This window comes from Ambystoma mexicanum, chromosome 7p (assembly GCF_040938575.1).
Source record: "Ambystoma mexicanum isolate Mex_15411 chromosome 7p, UKY_AmexF1_1, whole genome shotgun sequence".
NCBI lineage: Eukaryota > Metazoa > Chordata > Amphibia > Caudata > Ambystomatidae > Ambystoma > Ambystoma mexicanum.
In genome coordinates, this window is record NC_090939.1 from 322039099 (window position 1) to 322057013 (window position 17915).

The 17915-nt window shown below is 47.8% G+C and overlaps 1 protein-coding gene across 4 annotated transcripts in view; it reads left to right on the forward strand.

The window, feature by feature from the left end:
* The window catches only part of APP (amyloid beta precursor protein), a 682213-nt gene extending 665270 nt beyond the window's left edge, over nucleotides 1–16943 (forward strand). For 3 of the 4 annotated variants that reach the window (XM_069636377.1, XM_069636379.1, XM_069636378.1), the window contains one exon: nucleotides 15938–16943. In XM_069636377.1, coding sequence (XP_069492478.1) covers nucleotides 15938–16039 — 102 coding nt within the window. In that variant the 3' untranslated portion in view covers nucleotides 16040–16943. The remainder of the gene's footprint in view (nucleotides 1–15937) is intronic. The other variant, XM_069636380.1, reaches the window with a different exon arrangement.
* Nucleotides 16944–17915: the final 972 nt, after the last annotated feature.

Below are 17915 nucleotides of genomic sequence, written 5' to 3' on the forward strand. Positions count from 1 at the left end.
TGATATGTATAAAGTGCTTTCACCAAAACGCTCTACATGGTTGCAAAGAAACGTACAAAATAAGAAACTGTAGTTTATAATTAAGCAGGTACGAAAGATGTGAAGCGAGAGAGGAAAGTGACTATCGAGAGGAAGAGGGTTCCAGGGTTTAAAAATTTAAAAAGAGAACAGAAAGACCAAAAATCAGGGAGCACAAGGTATCAGGGGGGAGGGAGGGGATGTGAGTGAATAGCTCGAGAGGTGGATGAGAAACAGAAGGGAGGGACTCTAGGGACTCTGTCAACTGGAGCATTTGATTGAGCGGTGTGCTCCATGAGACATCACCGATCATGATGCAATGTTCCAGCTTAATGCCCTCAGCCCATCTAGCTATCTGAAGCCATTCAGTGAGGATGGTGCCTGTCAGTCACCTTCACTTCCCTTTTGCTTATTAGTTATGGGGAAATTGACTAGTCCTTCAGACTATCAGTACTGGGAACCCTTGTTTCCCTTTTGAATTCTTGTATTTTTAAATTGCACATAGCACTGTACAATGCAGTGCTATGGGGATACCTTTATATCGCCTTAATGTTTTACACATGGGAGTTTTGGCCACTTTTATATGGGCCTAAAGACAAACTGGTGGCAGCATTTAATTTAGTACCGTTTTTGCTTGCACCCAGGAAGGGGTTTGGGACCGTCTAGTGCCAGTCCACAACCATGGTGCCAGAATGTCCACTACTGGGGTGTATGTGAAACCAGTAGTTCCTGATTGTACAACTACTGGCTAGTTGAATGGTGTAGATCCTTTCCGGGCTTGGACTCACTTTCAGATCCAGTTTTGGCAAAGAGGACTGCTCCTGCAGCACTTCCTCAGGTCTACATTGGAGCCAAGGATTCTTCCAAGAAGAGCAGCATGTTGATGAACCGGAGACAACTTCTGCAGTGGACCAGCGATTGGCTCTGAGAATCCCTACTACTCTGCCTGATATCTGAAGTCGGTCGTGGGTGGTTCACTCCTTGGACTAGTGGGACTAACTAGTCTTTGCGTCTTCTTGAGGTCGCTTGCCCTTGGACCCTTTCGGAAGTATCCCTGGTGTACCAGTGGACTGATCTGTTCTCTCGTGGGCTACCTCACCAGAATAGTCGCCGTTCCATATTCAACCCTGAACCTCGCGTTTTCTGCCAGCGTGTGCCATAAACATCTTAGAGCTGCTTCTTTGACCACAACTGGGAGGAACTCACCTTCCTCCATCCTGTGAAGTGTCCTGAACCGGTCCGCATCATCGAAGTCTCTATTTCTTAATAGACTGGGCTTGCATCTTGCAGTTGCACCAGACCTGAAGAAGCCTCGAACCTAAAATCCCTGGACACCCCTGTCCCGAAGAAAGGACAGAAGACCGTGCTCCCAGCCACTCCTCCCCCAGGTGACGCATGATCCTTGGGAAAATAGTCAATGCGGTAAGTAAGCATACCTGTGCCCGCCCCCTCTGGCTCCATAGGATGATATTGGTTGCAAAACATTTTGCTTCCTATCTCCCCCTTACTTACCTTTTGGTTGTTGAAACTGGGTCATGTATTCTGCCCCTGGGTTGGCCCTGGGTCTGGAAAAGAGGGGAGGACGTCCCTGTCTTCCGGTCAATTGTTGCTGTACTTGGAAGTAATTGTAATTGTTTATTTGTACAGCGCTTATACACAAGGGAAATGCTTCAAAGAGCTTCAAGGTGGGAAGGGTGACAGGGGATATTGTAGTCATTCTTAGGCCTTGAGGTATACGAATGATCTAACAAAAAGTTACTAGCTTACTAGGCCTTAAGGCATTTCTCGTAGTGCAAGTGCATGAGGTGATTAAGACGCAACACAAAGTAGGGAGGGGGGACAAGAAAGGGGGGGAAGGGCACAGAGCTTTACTAGCCTTGTAAATTCAGGTCATGCCAGTGTACATACAGGAGTGTTGGGTGGGGTGGGGAGTAGTAGTTTGGAACTATCCTGAATCACCAACCACGCGTCCACTGCATCCCTTTATAGAACCCTCACCTGTGGGAAGCCTTGTGTTGGAACCTGTGGCTTGTGGGCACTAGGCCTCATAAATCTTAGGGATGGATTTCTAAAGGATAAGGAATTGAAATTGTGACTGGTTCTCATCATGATATCTACATTACCTACCTGTTTCACCTGGTATGTTTTTTTAATGATGTACGTGAGCCTACTGGTGAATGTATATATTGGTTTTATAAGGTAGTGTGTGATATTACCTGCTAGTTTCATTTCTTGGTGTATTCTTTAAGGCCTAAAAGAACTGTTTTCTTAGAACTGTCTGCACTTCTGTGTGGACTCGTTGAGGGCCCATTTGACTAAACTGAGCTTCCCTGTTCGCCATAACTAGGATGGTGTCCTAGAATCTGTCCACTTGGGTTGATTTTACATATCCATCTTAACAGGGTGGACAGTAATATACTTTTCTGACACTATAGCCTACTTTTAAACAATCCGCCTCTTGCCCGTCTCCAGCATCCCCCACTTGACCGAGTTCCTGAGTTCGAGATCACCTTGATGAACCTCTGTGGGAAGTTAATGTGGGCTACAAAGGCAAGGCTATTGATTGCTTAAGTGCCCTAAGGAAGAATCACTAGGTTATAATAACGTTGATCACCAGCAAGGAAAGGTAGACCAAGAAATGCTGGTGTACTGTTTCTTTAGTTGATAATTAGTCATTTCATTTCTCTCACTACTCATTGTAGCCCTAGACCACCCTCGCACCTTTCCTGACACTAAGCTTTGACTGCTTACGTACCTACTGTGATTGGGTTTTGGCTAACCTCTGTGTCTGCCCTGTTTGCTATACATAGTGTGACCTCCTCATATCCTCCCCCAGGGTATGGCTTTAGAAATCCATCCTAACATATATAAATATATACTAAAACCTGCTGCATTTCTTGGGTTGTCTGCTTCTAGATGGTCTGCTGGCGGGAAGGGCAGCAGCAGCTGTGTTTGGCTGGCCCCAGAGTCCTTAAAAGCTGGGCTGCACATACTCGAAGCAGCCCAGCAACTCTGCAGTGTAGGGAAGTTTCCTGCAGTTTGTATGGCCGGGTTACTTATCTGATAGACAATGGTTAAATTGTAGCGTGGCAGTGCCCAGTCCCCTTCCTCAACCCAGGCATATTCCATCAGTGGCCAGGGGGTATTTGCAGCTTGCCTGGCAGGTGTGGACCAACACAATCATGCAGCACTCCCTTCCTAATCAATGGGAGTGCCACACATGGCATCCACAGCATGGGAAGCAGCAATGAAGTTAGGCATTCCCCTCCCTGTCGGGGGGTAGCACCATACCATGAGCCTGGGCAGCAGCAGTGCACAAATGGCCAGATCAACCAGGTAATATTTATTTGTTTTAATTTTAACATGCAGTGCTGAGCGAAGCACAGCTCCAACCTAGTGATGTTGGGTCTAGCATCCAACTGCCAATAGTGCTCTGCATGCATCTCAATGTTTTTTTCTTTGTCTAGAGGGTCCTCCGTATGGCATCATGTTTAAATATCCATCTTCGGGGCATTGGTTAAACTACTTGATCACTCGTGAGAAGCATTGAAGGGGAAGGTAAACCATTGGTTGGCCACAACATTCTTTTTTTTTTTTTTTTTTTAAACTTACACTCTTCCTAGTGTATGAAAGAGTAAAATGTACATTGGTGGGCTTCCTCGTATGTTATCCCAAGTGAGAAAACACATCATCATTGGTCTTTGAACCTTTTCAACATCCTGGCAATGTGGGATCCTAATGGCTTCTGTCTGTTTTTATTCTGGATGATGGCCACAGAAATGGCCATCTCATTAATCCAGTTGCTTACCGGCAGGATCTTCTTGCTACAGAACCATGTTTTTTACAGGGCTTTAATTGTATTATTATTTGGGTTTTCTTTCAGCGCGGACCTTGCTTCGGGAAGTAGTGCTTTACAATCATAAGGAGAACACGTTTAGGGAGCAGAAAAACAAGGGAGTGGTGATATATCAAACAGTTGTTAAGAATTTGTAGAGTCCAACTGGTGTGGGACTTTACAAGACTTATCACTTGGTATTAGGTAGCCCACCTTCTAATATGGACCTTGTTAAGCGGCTTCACTTCAACACTACAGCTAAGTCAATACCTAGTCTGGGATGCTGAGGGAAACCCTTATTGATATATTTTTAGGTCCAGTTCATGTACTCTGGATGACAATCCTTATATAACACCCCTCTCTTAGAATCCCCCTGACCCCACTGAGCCAAGAAGTAGATTTGTTTCGCAAATTAAAAGGTTTATTTGAGAAATATAAACTATATAAATATATATATCACACTTCTATAAATAAATTGATAATAGATATTACACTTGTGAATATGAGCAGTAATCAGCAAGAGGTAACTTATGAATAGGAACAGAAGAATAAGGTGGGAAAGAATGCTTTATATGGTTCAAGGAAACGCTATGATGAATGAAATGCAGTACAGAAAATAACTTGATATGGCTTCAACAAAAGACAATGTAATCACTTTTCCCCTGGTGGCAATTCACCCCCCCTATATGCAATGCAAGGAGATGGAAGTAACACACACAGTCTTCGGGAATACAATCAAATACAATACGGAATTCAGTCCCCCCCCCCCCCCCAGCAAGCTTAGAGGAAACAGGTAGAAGTTTGAAACACAGGCCCAAAATGCTTTTAAATGTGATGGCAATGGATGGCAAAATGTGCGAACTGATTTTAATTCCCTCTAGAGATTCAGGGTGAGTGAGAGATGCTTGTTGGTATTAGTTCAGGCTCACTTTAGCAATGCTCTGAGTTATTACCTGGTTGCAAACGGATTTTTAACAAAGGAAAGAATGGAGCTGCTATTTTGACAAGTGGAGAAATTGAGCCAAAATCGCAAATCGCGGTAAATTTCGCGAGTGCGTAAATCACGATAGCGGAAAAAGTATAGGGAGTAGTCGGTTCTAAGTTCGTTGGAAAGCCTAGAATCACAGCTTTGAAATGAAAGTTAAATTTCGTTCCTAGCCCAAACGGTTCCAGAGATACGGACGATTTAATAAAGGTAGATTTTCGGATTTAAAGTAAAACTCAAAATGACAGGTGACAGCTTGCAGCTGCAGAATTGACAGGTGACAGGTGTGCAGCTTTAAAAATGACAGATGACACGATTTCTAGGAGGCAGTTCTACTTAGGTTAAAATAGCTTGAAAGAGATTATTTTAACTAAGAGATTGGTTCTGCACAGTTCTGCTAGGTACTCGCAATATAAATTTGAACTAGGCCTCGTCACGGATCTGGTCAACACGTCCGGCGGCAGTTCTGTCTGCTCGGCGGGTCAATCAGGCACCGGTTCTGCTCACAGCGGTCTGGGTCAGCTCTGCTCTGCTGGTCTAGCCTCTCTGGATACAGCGGCCTCTGGTTCTGGATACTGCTCTGCTTTCCGGTCCGGATCAAGTGGATTCTGGATGTAACACTGCTTTCTGGGTACTGGCAAAAGTTCTTGGCAAAAGAATTCAGACAGCTCGCCCGGCTGTGGAATAGTTTGCAAATGATTTTAAGGATGCTGAGGCCTGCTGAGAAGAGTTCTCAGTTTGTGGGTTTAGGCCCTTGCTTTAAGTCTGAAGTAAATTTCTGGTCTCTGAAGATTGATGGATGTGAAGTCTGGAGTCACCCGGCAGAGCGTCCCGCAGAAAATGGAATTGAATGTCTCTACCTGTCCCAGCAGTCTCTTTTTATGTGTTTTAAAAAGTGGGTGGAGAGGCTAGCATCACTAAGCCTGCCCCTCTCTTGATTTGATAGGTCAATAGATTCTTTGGTCCCTGATTTGGGAATGGATAGTGTGTCGGAGTGATGTCATTTTTATGACCTGCAGAAATGACACTCCCCTGGTCAATGTGCACACAAATCTATTCCTGATCCAAATGCATATTTCCCAGGTACACAGTTGTTTGGAATCACATACACACATCATATATTACTAAAGATAGTCCCTGTCCCGACTCTGGCGTTTCTAGGAGCTTGCATTCAAAAATGGCAACTTATTTTCGATTTTAGTGGGTTTTGCAACATTGGTTTTTCATCAAAAATTATACAAAGGTACATTTCCCTTCCACATATATCCCAGTAACTTTCCATGTCTCTAGCTTAAATACAGTGTGTACAATAATCATAATTAGCGGGGTTTTGCCCCAGAACATGGTACAAATCGGAGTTTGGACTCAAATCGTGAGGGCATTTTCCATACTAAGACTCTCAAAGTTGTACATTCCTGTCATTTGGTTACAATAAGTTATCACTTTTTCTATAAAATATATATTTGTTGCAATTCAACTCCCCAAAGTTTTTGGGTCCGCCTCCAGAAGTCTGGTTGGGTCAGTGATCACATGTCTCTCCTTGCTGGCAGAGGGCTGTTGACAGGAAACACTCAAAATTAACATACCCCATTCAACAGAAAGGGGCTATTGTCTCTCTCCTCCAGGCTGAAGGGGAAACCCCCTCCCTCTCACTCAGAAGGGCCATGTGATATCCTGCCTCCTGTGGTGGGTCTCTGGGGTGTTGAGTTCTCAGCCTCTTGGCCTCTGGGAACAGCAGGTGGCTAAGATTTTCAATTAACCAACAAGCTTTGAAGTCCCTGCCACTCTTGCAACTCCTAAATACAGTTTCCCTGTCAGAGTTTAGACCGCTAGCGCCACCTTGGGGAATTTGTTGGTACTGCATCCATTTTTGAGTTGTCTTGAATTACTGCATTTCAATAGAGTGGTCTTTTGCTTGATAGTATAGGACCCTTGCTTAACATTGTTTTGATGGCATCCCACAAGAAGGTTGTATCTTTGGAGTGATCTCGTGCCAACTGCGCAGTTCTTCTATTCTGGCGTGAATGTGGGCGGCGATAGCTCATCCCCACATCCACCCAGTCTATTGATTTAGTTTGTTCTGGGATAGAATAATGGGCGGCGACAGCTCATCCCCACATCTACCCAGTCTATTGATTCAACATGGGTCAAAACCCTTGACAACCTGTACTACACAAGTTGGTAGAGTGACTGAGCAGCCAGGCTTATCTTAAGAGGGGTAATGTGAGCTGTAGATATATAAAATGAAATTAGTAAAGGAAGGTATCCAAGTAAACACTTACACACTTAAAGTTATGGTATACATTTTTATTTATATATGCACAAGGATAATTAGATAATCTTTAAAAAGCAGCAACTTATAGTAACTTTAATGCCAATGTTAGGATTCATCTGACCAAGAGCAATAAAGTGGGTGAGTAAATGTTATGTTTTGCATATTCCAGCACACTGTGATGTCATTTGAGGTCAGCAATAACACTTATTTGTGATCACCATTACAATATTGAGTTTTAAGGAGGGAAAAGTGAGTCAGTTCAGAACATAGTTTGTAAGTAGAAAAACAGATTGTCAGAGGGATGTAGGCAGTCCATTATCCCAGCAATAAGTGTTCAACAATTAAAACCTGAAAGAGAACAAGCACTGCCAAAGCCAATAGGTTCAGAAGAGGGCCTTTAGGGAACCAGGACAGCCAAAGGCAATGGGCCAAGTCAAAGTTCTGATGCTCTCTTCTTAGAAAATGTTTTAAAATAGTCTGTAGTTCAGTAGAAAATCACAGAAGCTCAGGAGAAACCATGTTCAAGAAGCGCAAGCTGGGAGGCCAGTGCAGGTGATTTGAGGTCCGCTCAAAAGGGTTTAGAATAGTACACCTCCGCCCCTGAGCTAGGAAGCACCACAATTGGCAAAAGGTAGATGTCCCCCAAGTCCCACAGTACCTGAAAACTGAAGAATTGGTTCCTGCTGGATGCCTTACTGTTAGTGTAGCAGACCCTTGTTCCTGGTGAAAAAAGGGAGGACTTCTGGCGGGCTTCTGCAGCAGCACTTGAGAGAGGGACTCTGCAACAATGGATTCTTCTTGATTCAGTGGCCTTTTGTGGTTTGGTCACCTTTTTCTCATCGCCGAAGAACAACAAACTGCTTCGGTTGGAATTTACTTGATCCCTCGTTCCTGGATGCCCACGACTATTTGGCCAGATTTGCACTTCCGAAGACAATGCACTCGATGGTCAGGTGTCCCCGGGAATTGGATTTCTGCAGCCTTGGAAAGTTACAGCAAGTCAGGGGTTGTGCCAAAATGTCTTAAGGCTAGTTGGTCCCACCAGCCCAAGGGAGGAAGTTGTCCCTTGCGGGTCTTCCCAGTTGAAATGAAAACGGGGTCAAAACAACTGCAGGGCTTCACCGGGCACTTTGCGGTCCAAGAAGGTGCTTCACGTCGTCTTTGTCGGATGTTGTCTGCTAGTGGTCGACTCTGCCTCTAGTACCAAAACCCTTGCCTTTTAAGCAGGTTCCATTCATTCCTTGTGGACAGCCACCTGGCCAATCAGAACTGGTTTCACTCAGGCACACCTAGAGACAAAGAACAGGGAAGTTTTGGGACCCTTCCTTACTTCCCACCTTTCCAGACACACTGGAGCCTGGGAAGGCTTCAGCGTTGAAGCCCGACTAGGGCAAAATGCACAACGGACTCAAACCAGATTCAAACAGAGTAAAAGACCAGAAGGAACAAACTGACCAGAAATGGTGAAAAAAGAAGACTGGGTAGGGTCAGGGGAGGGTGGTTATTTTGGGGAAATGGTCACCGTTCGGTGCTGTACTGCAGCTGAGAAATCAGCCTGCAGATACATGGCTGAAAGGTAGTGTAAAAGAGACCACTGCCACCAGCCATTGAAGTTAGTTAGTATAACCGAATGTTACAAGAGAAGTGGAATCAAGGAGTTACTATGTAACCCCCCAGCACTCCACATAGGGTGGTGTGTGCTTGACCCAAAAAAGAAAAGGTAGGTAAGACAAAAGTAATCTTACTATTCTTGGGAACAGTAGTTCGGCCAAGAAAATGTGGTTAAACATTAAGAGAATTCCAGGTAACTTCTCAGTGGCACTGCAGAAAAGGTGCTGTCACAATTCAAAATGCAGATGCCCATGGAGTTTACCAGACTCCATTAAACAGTAAGAAACACAAAATCCTAGTCAGAAAAAACACACGACCGAGTATAGAAAAAAAGTCTTACTCTGGAGTAAAAATTAAAAGGCCCCGAGTTCAACAAGAGAGTTGGGTGTCTCTAGGTTTAAAGGGAATTGTCACAGAAATGACAATTCTCCCTAATACAGGGTAGGGAGAGCAGCTGTCAGCAATGGGTCTACAAGTAACTAGGGGAGGAAACAGTGAGGTTCAGACCACCCACTCGCAGGTTCGGTGGGGAGTGGATTGTGTCTGGCCCTCTGTATTAGACCACTGTGCATCATTAATCTCATTTACTGCACAGCTTCCCGTACCTTCAAATGTTGGCATGCGGTCTCAAATATTTGGAGGAATCTAAATGTGACAACCGACAAAAAGGTCCAAGTCACTTCTAGTAAGAACTTTCTTTGTCCACTAGGTTTTTTTGCAAATGGCATGTTAAGATGGTTGCCTGCTCACTCTATATTGGTAATGCAAGTTGTCTTTTGAGCACTTTTTCGATGGGTGCCTTGGACTTACATTTCCATGAGGTGATATTAAACGTGTCCTATGTAAGTATTTCAAATTCTAAGCACAGTATCGTGCATAAAAGCAGCCCAAGAAGGGAAGATGACTGGATGGGTGCTCAAAGGAGATGCAACACAAGGTCTCAAACAATTGGTAAATAATGTACAGCACTGTGATGCAGCCAAAACCCTGGTGGTAATCATTCACTGTTAAAGTGTGGGCATCATTTATTTTTTATCATAGCTTTAATCATGATGGGGGAGGCTCAGAGATCTACGTAGGAAAACAAATGAGCTGCGAGCACCTGTGTAGCCTCAACTTGCCTTTTCACATAATACTTGGTATTGTCCTACACGCAAATGTTCCTGGTGTCTGACTGCAACACCCAAGGCACTCTGGGTGCACAGCTATTCTCCAGCATGGGGTCTGGCATGGATTCCCATGCTCATGAATATTCCCCGTCGTCAGGCTGGGAATCCTTGGTAAAGAAAAAATCAGTATCAGTTTCGTTTCTGATCTGTCTTTCGTAGTAGTAACCAATCACTGATCTCTGCGTCATACTGGCCACAGCCAATGACTGCCATCTCCCTAAGCCCCGCCTCTGGCAGCCATCTTCAGATTTTTACCGCACGTTCAAGTGTTGGGAGTCCTCGTGCTTAGCTCTCGAGCTTTTGCTGCGTGTTTCATGGTAGCCTCCTCGAGCTCGGAGTCGGCCTCGGAGGAGGAACTGACCGAGGTCGCGAGGAATCTCAAAGTACAATTCGAGAAAGTTCAGTCCCGCAAGGAAGATCCTCGGGAGATAACCGAGGAAGACGACGATAGCGAGGAAGAGCAGCCTTCCCTTCCGGCGCAGCCGGAACCTAGGCCTCAGGATAGCTCGGCGGCCATTTTGTTTGCGATCCAGTCCTTATGCTCTGAGATAAGGACGAGATTACCACGGGCCAGGCCGGAGGACCCGCAACCTGGCCCGTCGGGAAGTCCTCAGAACAAACGACGGAGGACCCAACCCTCTCCTCCTCTCGCCCCCGTAAGTCCTGCAGTTCCCTCCTCATCCTCCCACGAGTCGGGAGATGACGATGCGGTGGGCTCGACGACGGGTTCTGAGGGTGACGACGACGGAACGGGTCTCCCGTCTCCCGTCACACGGGCATCTCCGCCCGACGAGATTGGCTCATTCCACGCCATGATCGCCAGGGCGTCCGAATTGTTCCAGCTCTGCCCGGAGGAGCAGAAAAAGGAAGGTTTCCTCTATCAGCGCCGGCAGGCCAAGAGGAAGACTGTCATCGCGGTGCCTCTAATCGATGACATCTGGGAGGAGGGCCTGTGGGTACTCAAGAACCCCTCCACGGCACCAGCCAAATGGGACCGGTACGAGAAGAAGTACCGGGTCCCCGTGACCGCTCCCCTGTGCCTCAGGGCCCAGCCAACGCCAGACTCGGTCGTTTCGTCGGCGGCGAAGAAGAAAGCGGCAGGGTCAGGAGCCTCAACGTCCAATTCCCCTCCGGACGGCGAGGGAAAGAAGTTGGACACCATGGGGCGACGGGTCATTTCGTCGACGACGATCAAAGCGGCCAACGCCCTGGCGATCGTGGCCTGTTACGACAGGGAGCTCTGGTTTAAGCTGGCCCCCATATTGGACTTCTACCGGACGACAAGAGGTCCAAGGCCCTGGAAATACTTCAAGAAGGCGAGGTAGCGTTGTACCATGCCATAACGGTGGCAACCGATATTGCCGATACCGGGTTCCGCCAGCTGGGCAACGGAGTTTGCCTACGACGACGGGGTTGGCTCCGGCCGACCGACTTCCGTCAGGACGTCCAGACCAGGGTGTTGGACATGCCGTTCGACGGCAGCAACTTGTTCGGGAAGGCGGTGGACGAATCCCTCCAAGCCATAAAAACGGACACGGAGACGGCCCGCGCCCTAGGAGCCCTTCAGCAACGACGGCCCTTTCGGAGCTCTGGAGGCAGACAGGGGGCCTCCAAGGGATCCAGCGGTGCCTCGTCATCCTACCGCCAGGCGGCACGCTCCTCGTCTCAGGAGGCCTACAGGGGTCGCAGCAAGCAGGGAGCGCCTCGCCGCCGTCGGCAAGGTGGCCAGGGCGGCAAGGCCACCACCTCCAAGCAGGACTGAACCGGCCGTGGCCTCGGGCCCCCACCAAAGCACCCCGGTGGGAGGCCGGCTGACGAAGTTCGTCGGCGTGTGGAAGTCCATCTCCACCGATCGTTGGGTGCTGGAGACACTATCGAATTCCTGAAGAAGTGCCCTCACGTTCCACCTGTGGCCAGGAAGGAAAATCACGTCCCGCAACTGCTGTTGGAAGTACGGGCGATGCTCAGGAAAGGCGCCATCGAGCCCGTCCCGAAGATGCTCCGGGGCTCCGGGGTGTACTCAAGGTACTTCCTCGTCAGGAAGAAGATGGGCAGCTGGCGCCCCATCCTGGACCTTCGTCGTTTGAACAAATACATCAGGTCACAAAAGTTCAGGATGGTCACCCTCCAGCACGTGCTGGGACAGCTGGAGGAAGGCGACTTTCTATCGTCGCTGGACCTGGAGGATGCATACTTCCACGTTCCCATCCTCAGAAGTCACCGAAAGTTCCTCAGGTTCGTCATCCAGGGACGCCACTACCAATTCAGAGCACTGCCGTTCGGATTGAAGTCGGCCCACAGGGTCTTTACCAAGTGCCTAGCACCTGTGGCGGCGCGGCTGCGCCTGCAGGGGATTCACGTCTACCCCTACCTGGACGACTGGCTCATCCGCTCAAGGACGAGGGAACTCGCCGTCAAACACACTGCGAGGACCGTCCAGCTACTCACAGACCTGGGATTCGCCATAAATTACCCAAAGTCTCACCTGGTGCCGTCGCAGGTGGCCCTGTTTCTGGGAGCGAAGCTCGATACAGTGAGGCGCCTGGCGGCACCGTCGGAAGAACGGACGAAGACCATTCTGGGCAAAGTGCAGCGCCTGCTAGCCACGGACGTGGCCAAGGTGAGGTCCATCAAGTCCCTTCTGGGGATGATGTCCTCTTGCATCTACCTGGTGTGCCTATGCAGACTACGGATGCGTCCTCTTCAAGAATTTCTCGACGCCCGTTGGTTGCAGGCGACGGGCACCTTCGAAGACAGGGTCCCCCTCAACGAGGTGTTCCGGCGGGCGATTCAGTGGTGGGGCATTCGAGCGCACCTCACGGCGGGCAAGGACTTTCAGACGCCGGCGTACCAGGAGACTGACGACGGACGCTTCCCTGGAAGGTTGGGGCGCCCACACCGGAGATCTCCACGCAAGAGGCCTCTGGCTCCCGGAGGAGAAGCTCCTGCACATCAACATCCTGGAACTCCGAGCCGTGTTCTGGGCTCTCAAATCGTTCCTCCCGTCGCTCAAGGGCAAGGTGTTGCGGATCTTCACGGACAACACCACGACAATGTTTTACATACGGAAGCAGGGAGGTACCAGATCCCCTGCCCTATCCAAGGAGGCACAGGATCTGTGGCACTGGGCGGTCGCCCAGGGGATGTTCCTGCTTCCCTTCCACCTGGCAGGAAAAAGAAACACAATCGCCGACTCGCTCAGCAGGGAGCTGCGCATGTGTCACTAGTGGGAGCTGCGCCAGGATCAGGTGGATCAACTCTTTCGACGATGGGGCAAACCCCAAATCGACCTGTTCGCAACAGCGACAAACTCGAAGTGCCAGAGGTTCGCCAGCAGGTTTCCCCAGCCGAGAAGCATGGGCGATGCGTTCTCGTTCCACTGGGACGGCCTATACCTGTATGCGTTCCCTCCGAGCCGTTGCTGCTTCGACTCATCAACCAGCTCAAGAGGTCCCGGTGCGGGATGATCCTCGTCGCACCGGCGTGGCCGAGGCAGATCTGCTTCCCGGACCTTCTGGACTTGTCAACGTCCCCATCCATCAAGCTGTCGGCGGACGTGGATCTTCTCTCCAGAGAAGGAGGCGCCGTCTTCCACCACGACCCGGCGTCGCTGAACCTGCAGGCTTGGCTCCTGCAGCGCTAGAGTTTGGAGGGTACGATATACCGGCCGACTGCAGAGAGGTTCTTGCAAAGGCCAGGGCGTCCTCGACTCTCAAATGCTACGGTCACAAGAAGAAGAGGTTCTCTATCTGGTGCCGAGCACAGAAGATCAACCCCCTATGGATTACGGCCCCTCAAGTGCTGCCGTACCTGCTATCGCTGGCAAAGGCTGGGCTAGCCCATGCCTCCATTAAGATTCATCTGGCGGCGATCTCCAGATATACCAGCACCACAGGACGGACGTCCCTGTGGTCCCATCGACTGGTGAAAGAGTTTATGAAAGGACTGTTCCGGTCGTTCCCGCCGGTGAAGGCCCCGGCCCTGGCGTGGGAACTTAACGTGGTGCTGACTAGGCTCATGGGGCCCCCATTCGAGCCGATGCACTCCGCACCGATGAAGTTTGTGTCGTGGAAGACTGCATTCCTGGTGGCCATTACCTCCGCACGACGAGTGGGAGAGATCCAGGCCCTATCCTGCAAAGCACCGTACTTGACTTTCCATGCCTCGAGGGTGGTGCTTAGGACACACCCCTCCTTTATGCCCAAGGTGCCGTCGGACTTCCATCTTAACGAGCCCCTGGTGTTACCTGTTTTCTTCCCGTCTCCTTTGTCGCCGGCCGAGAGGACTTTGCACTCGCTGGATGTGGCTAGAGCGCTGAAGTTCTACGTGGACCGCACGAAGAGTTTTCGGAGGACATCACAGCTGTTTGTGAACTTTGGACCTGTGAATCAAGGGAAGGCTCTCTCAAAGTCTTCTATTTCCAGATGGCTCTCGGGCTGCATCATGCACTGCCACCGGTTGGCTAACCGACCGCTGCCAGGCCGTCCGAGAGCCAATTCGACCAGAGCGATCGCTGCTACTACGGCGTTCCTATCTGGTGTGCCCCTGCTGGACATCTGCAGGGCTGCTACGTGGAGGTCGACGCACACCTTCACGAGATTCTACTGCGTCGATCGGGATTCCAGGGAGGAGTCCAGGGTCGGCCAAGCAGTGCTGCGCAACCTGTTAGCTTAAGGTGAGCCTGGTGAGGAGGTAAGAGATGCTTAATGTTGAGCTGTTGTATTGCTTAATGTTGAGCCTTTGCCACCTCCTGTGGTTGTGCATGTGTGTGCTGCTATGTATTTTTATATTCATGAGCATGTGAATCCATGCCAGACCCCATGCTGGAGAAGGAACAAGTTACTTACCTGTAACTGTTGTTCTCCAGCATGGGTCTGGCATGGATTCACATGCGAACCCTCCCGCCTACCCCTCTGCGGCTCTTCACTTGGTCATACTGCCACTTCACGTGCTACCAAATCTGAAGATGGCTGCCAGAGGCAGGGCTTATGGAGATGGCAGTCATTGGCTGTGGTCAGTATGACGCAGATATCAGTGATTGGTTACTACTACGAAAGACAGATCAGAAACGAAACTGATACTGATTTTTTCTTTACCGAGGATTCCCAGCCTGACGGGGAATATTCATGAGCAAGTGAATCCATGCCAGACCCATGCTGGAGAACAACAGTTACAGGTAAGTAACTTGTTCCTTCCTCCACTACACACGTCCTTTTTTGTTTTTGTATACCACGTTCTATTCTGAACCTCGCTTAATTGGCCAGGCGTCTCCTACTTCCAGAGGCATCAGATTGTTAAAGATCTGCCCCCAGGTGCTGCAGGCCATCATGGTGGCAATCTTGCAGGGGTTTTATCTTTTTAAACTTTTTTCCCAGGTGGCAAATTTCCAAGGGGAAATGGTGCATTCGATGTATTGATCGCTTGATTAAATGTACTTTCTTGGTTGGTTACCTTTTGGATTTGTGGGAACATTGCATTCCCTTTGGGAATGTTCAGAGCAATGAAATAGATTGGTTCTCTATGCCGCACTTTATCCTGCAGTCAGGATTATCCGGTTAAAACAATTGATGGATATTTTTTTATTTGATTAGCTGAAACATTGCATTTACCACTAACAAATTGTATGCAAACAAATCAAATGTTTAGAGGATGCTGAGTGCGAGTGTCGGTTATCGCAAGGCGGTCCAAGAGAGACTCAAACCCAAAACATTAATTGGCAGATCTTGAGCTTTGCCCCTGAAAAACAGTCATAGATACTAAGGTGACTAACTGAAGCATCCATTTCCGAACTCTGTTATGAATGTCATTTGATAGAATGCCGTATCTTGGTTCATCATACTTCTGGGAAAATTGGGGCTATAGCGGTTTGTCTATACACTTAAAGCATTGTATCGGTTTCGGGTTGCAGATTTAGCAACATTACCATTTTTCACTCCAACTTCTTTCCATCATTTTAGAGATCCGTCTTTGAGCTGTGTAATGGACATCCTTTTGCAAACTACTTTGTAACAACCCCTGTTTTTGTGACTTTTCCTCCGCGATAGGTTGACGCTGCAGTGACTCCAGAGGAGCGCCACCTTTCCAAGATGCAGCAAAACGGCTACGAGAACCCAACGTACAAGTTCTTCGAGCAAATGCAGAACTAAAGCTGCGCAAGCCCCTCCCCCTCCGGAGCTGGACAGCAAATGATTGCGTTACTGCCCATCGGTGTTCGGTTATATATATATATAAGAAGAAATAATGGGGAGAGAAACAAAAACACTGTTTTATTATTTACTCATTACCGCCTTTTGACAGCTGTGCTGTAACACAAGTAGATGCCTGAACTTGAATTAATAAAATCAGTAATGTATTCTTTCTCTTTCTGCATTTCAGTCTTTCCATGACATTACTAATGAATGTTTGTTGTGTACTGTAAAGAGTTCAGCTGTATTCAGCTAGAGTAGTGCATGACTAGATTCTCTTGCCTAATTATTTATCATGTAGTTCCTTAGCCAGTTGTATATTATTCTTGTGGTATGTGACAAATGAAGTCCTAATGCAAATATGCGTTAAAAATGGATTGGGGGTGCATTCTGTGTATGTGGGGTTCTAGACGCTTCTCTTTGCCTCATACCTTTATTTTTCACATCACTATGCATTTTAAAGTAAGGCAAGGTTTTTTAAAAGAGTATTCCATACGAGTTCCTGGGATTATTTTTCTCTGCAGTCGCATTTATTGTACAGATTGTTGCTTCTGCTGTGTTGTGTTGTAGAAAATCATGGGAATATGCGTTTGTTTTTTTGTGCCTGTTTTATGCGCACACCTTAGGCATCAAAGGTTTAAAATACGACTATTTTATTTTCTGCGTATGTTTGATTTTTGAAACCGATCCCTGTTCATTCTGAGCACGCCCATGGGGGAAAAAAGTGCTCTGCTGGTTTAAAATAAACAGGGATTCTTTAAATTAAAAAAAAAAATGTTTCTGCAGGATGATTGTACAGAATCATTGCTTATGAACTGATAGCTTTCTACACTGTGTTACATAAATAAATTTAAAAAAAACTCTGGCTGCGGTTCCATATTTTCTTTTTTGGTGTCGGATTATTTTGAAGACTACGTGTATAATTATGATACGAGGGATGAGAAAAGCAAAAGCGAGAAATCCCAGACCTGGAGTTAATGTGACGCTTTTACGTTTCCAGTTGGATATTTGTGAGTTTTCCCTTTTATATGTAATGTCTAAACAATGGACTTTTAGAGCCTGGAAACTGGAACCTTCAGAAAATGAAAACGGCTTTAAATGCCCTGTCAATATTGACTAGATATGATGGGCATTCTTTTTATTTAATATACATTTTTATCCCACGATGGCCCTACCCATAGGATCTGAGTGCCTTGCAACGTTGGAAAGGGAGGAGGTAAAAAAGGAGCTACAATGTTTTTGGAACAGGATAGAAAAATTTGGATGGAAACAGAATGGCTGGGGTTATGATGGAAAGTGCAGTGCGGTGGGAGGGCATGCCAGACTCGGAGTGCCCTTTATGCGAAGGCTTGTTTTTTGGTGCAGGTTAGTTTGCAGAGTGCAGGAGATTTTAGGTGGCCTTTTCGTGTTTGTGATGGGGTTTTGCAGTGCATGGCTTTCTGTATGATGGAAGTGAACTGAAAACAATCCTCTGGGTGTATTGAGAGAGGGCTTGGGCGATGTGTGAATGTTTTCATCGGTGCAGATTGGGTCTTACCACTGTGTTCTGTATGACTTTCAGTGGCTGAGAGTGGTGTTGAGGGGTCCAGTGGTTTCTGTAGTTCAGCTTGGGCAAAACTAGTGCCTGGATTGCTGTACAGAAGTAGTCAGGAGGAAGGCTGAGTCTTATGTTGCATAGGAGGTGTAGCTCAGGGTGCATGTTTCGTCTGCAGCTATGTGGTTTGCGAAGGATAGGTGGGGGAATCGAAGGTTAAGCTTAGGGACTCAAATGGTGTGGAGAGGGATATGTGTGGGTTGTCCATGGGGAGGTCTGGTTTGTGTTTGGTAGGGAAGGGGG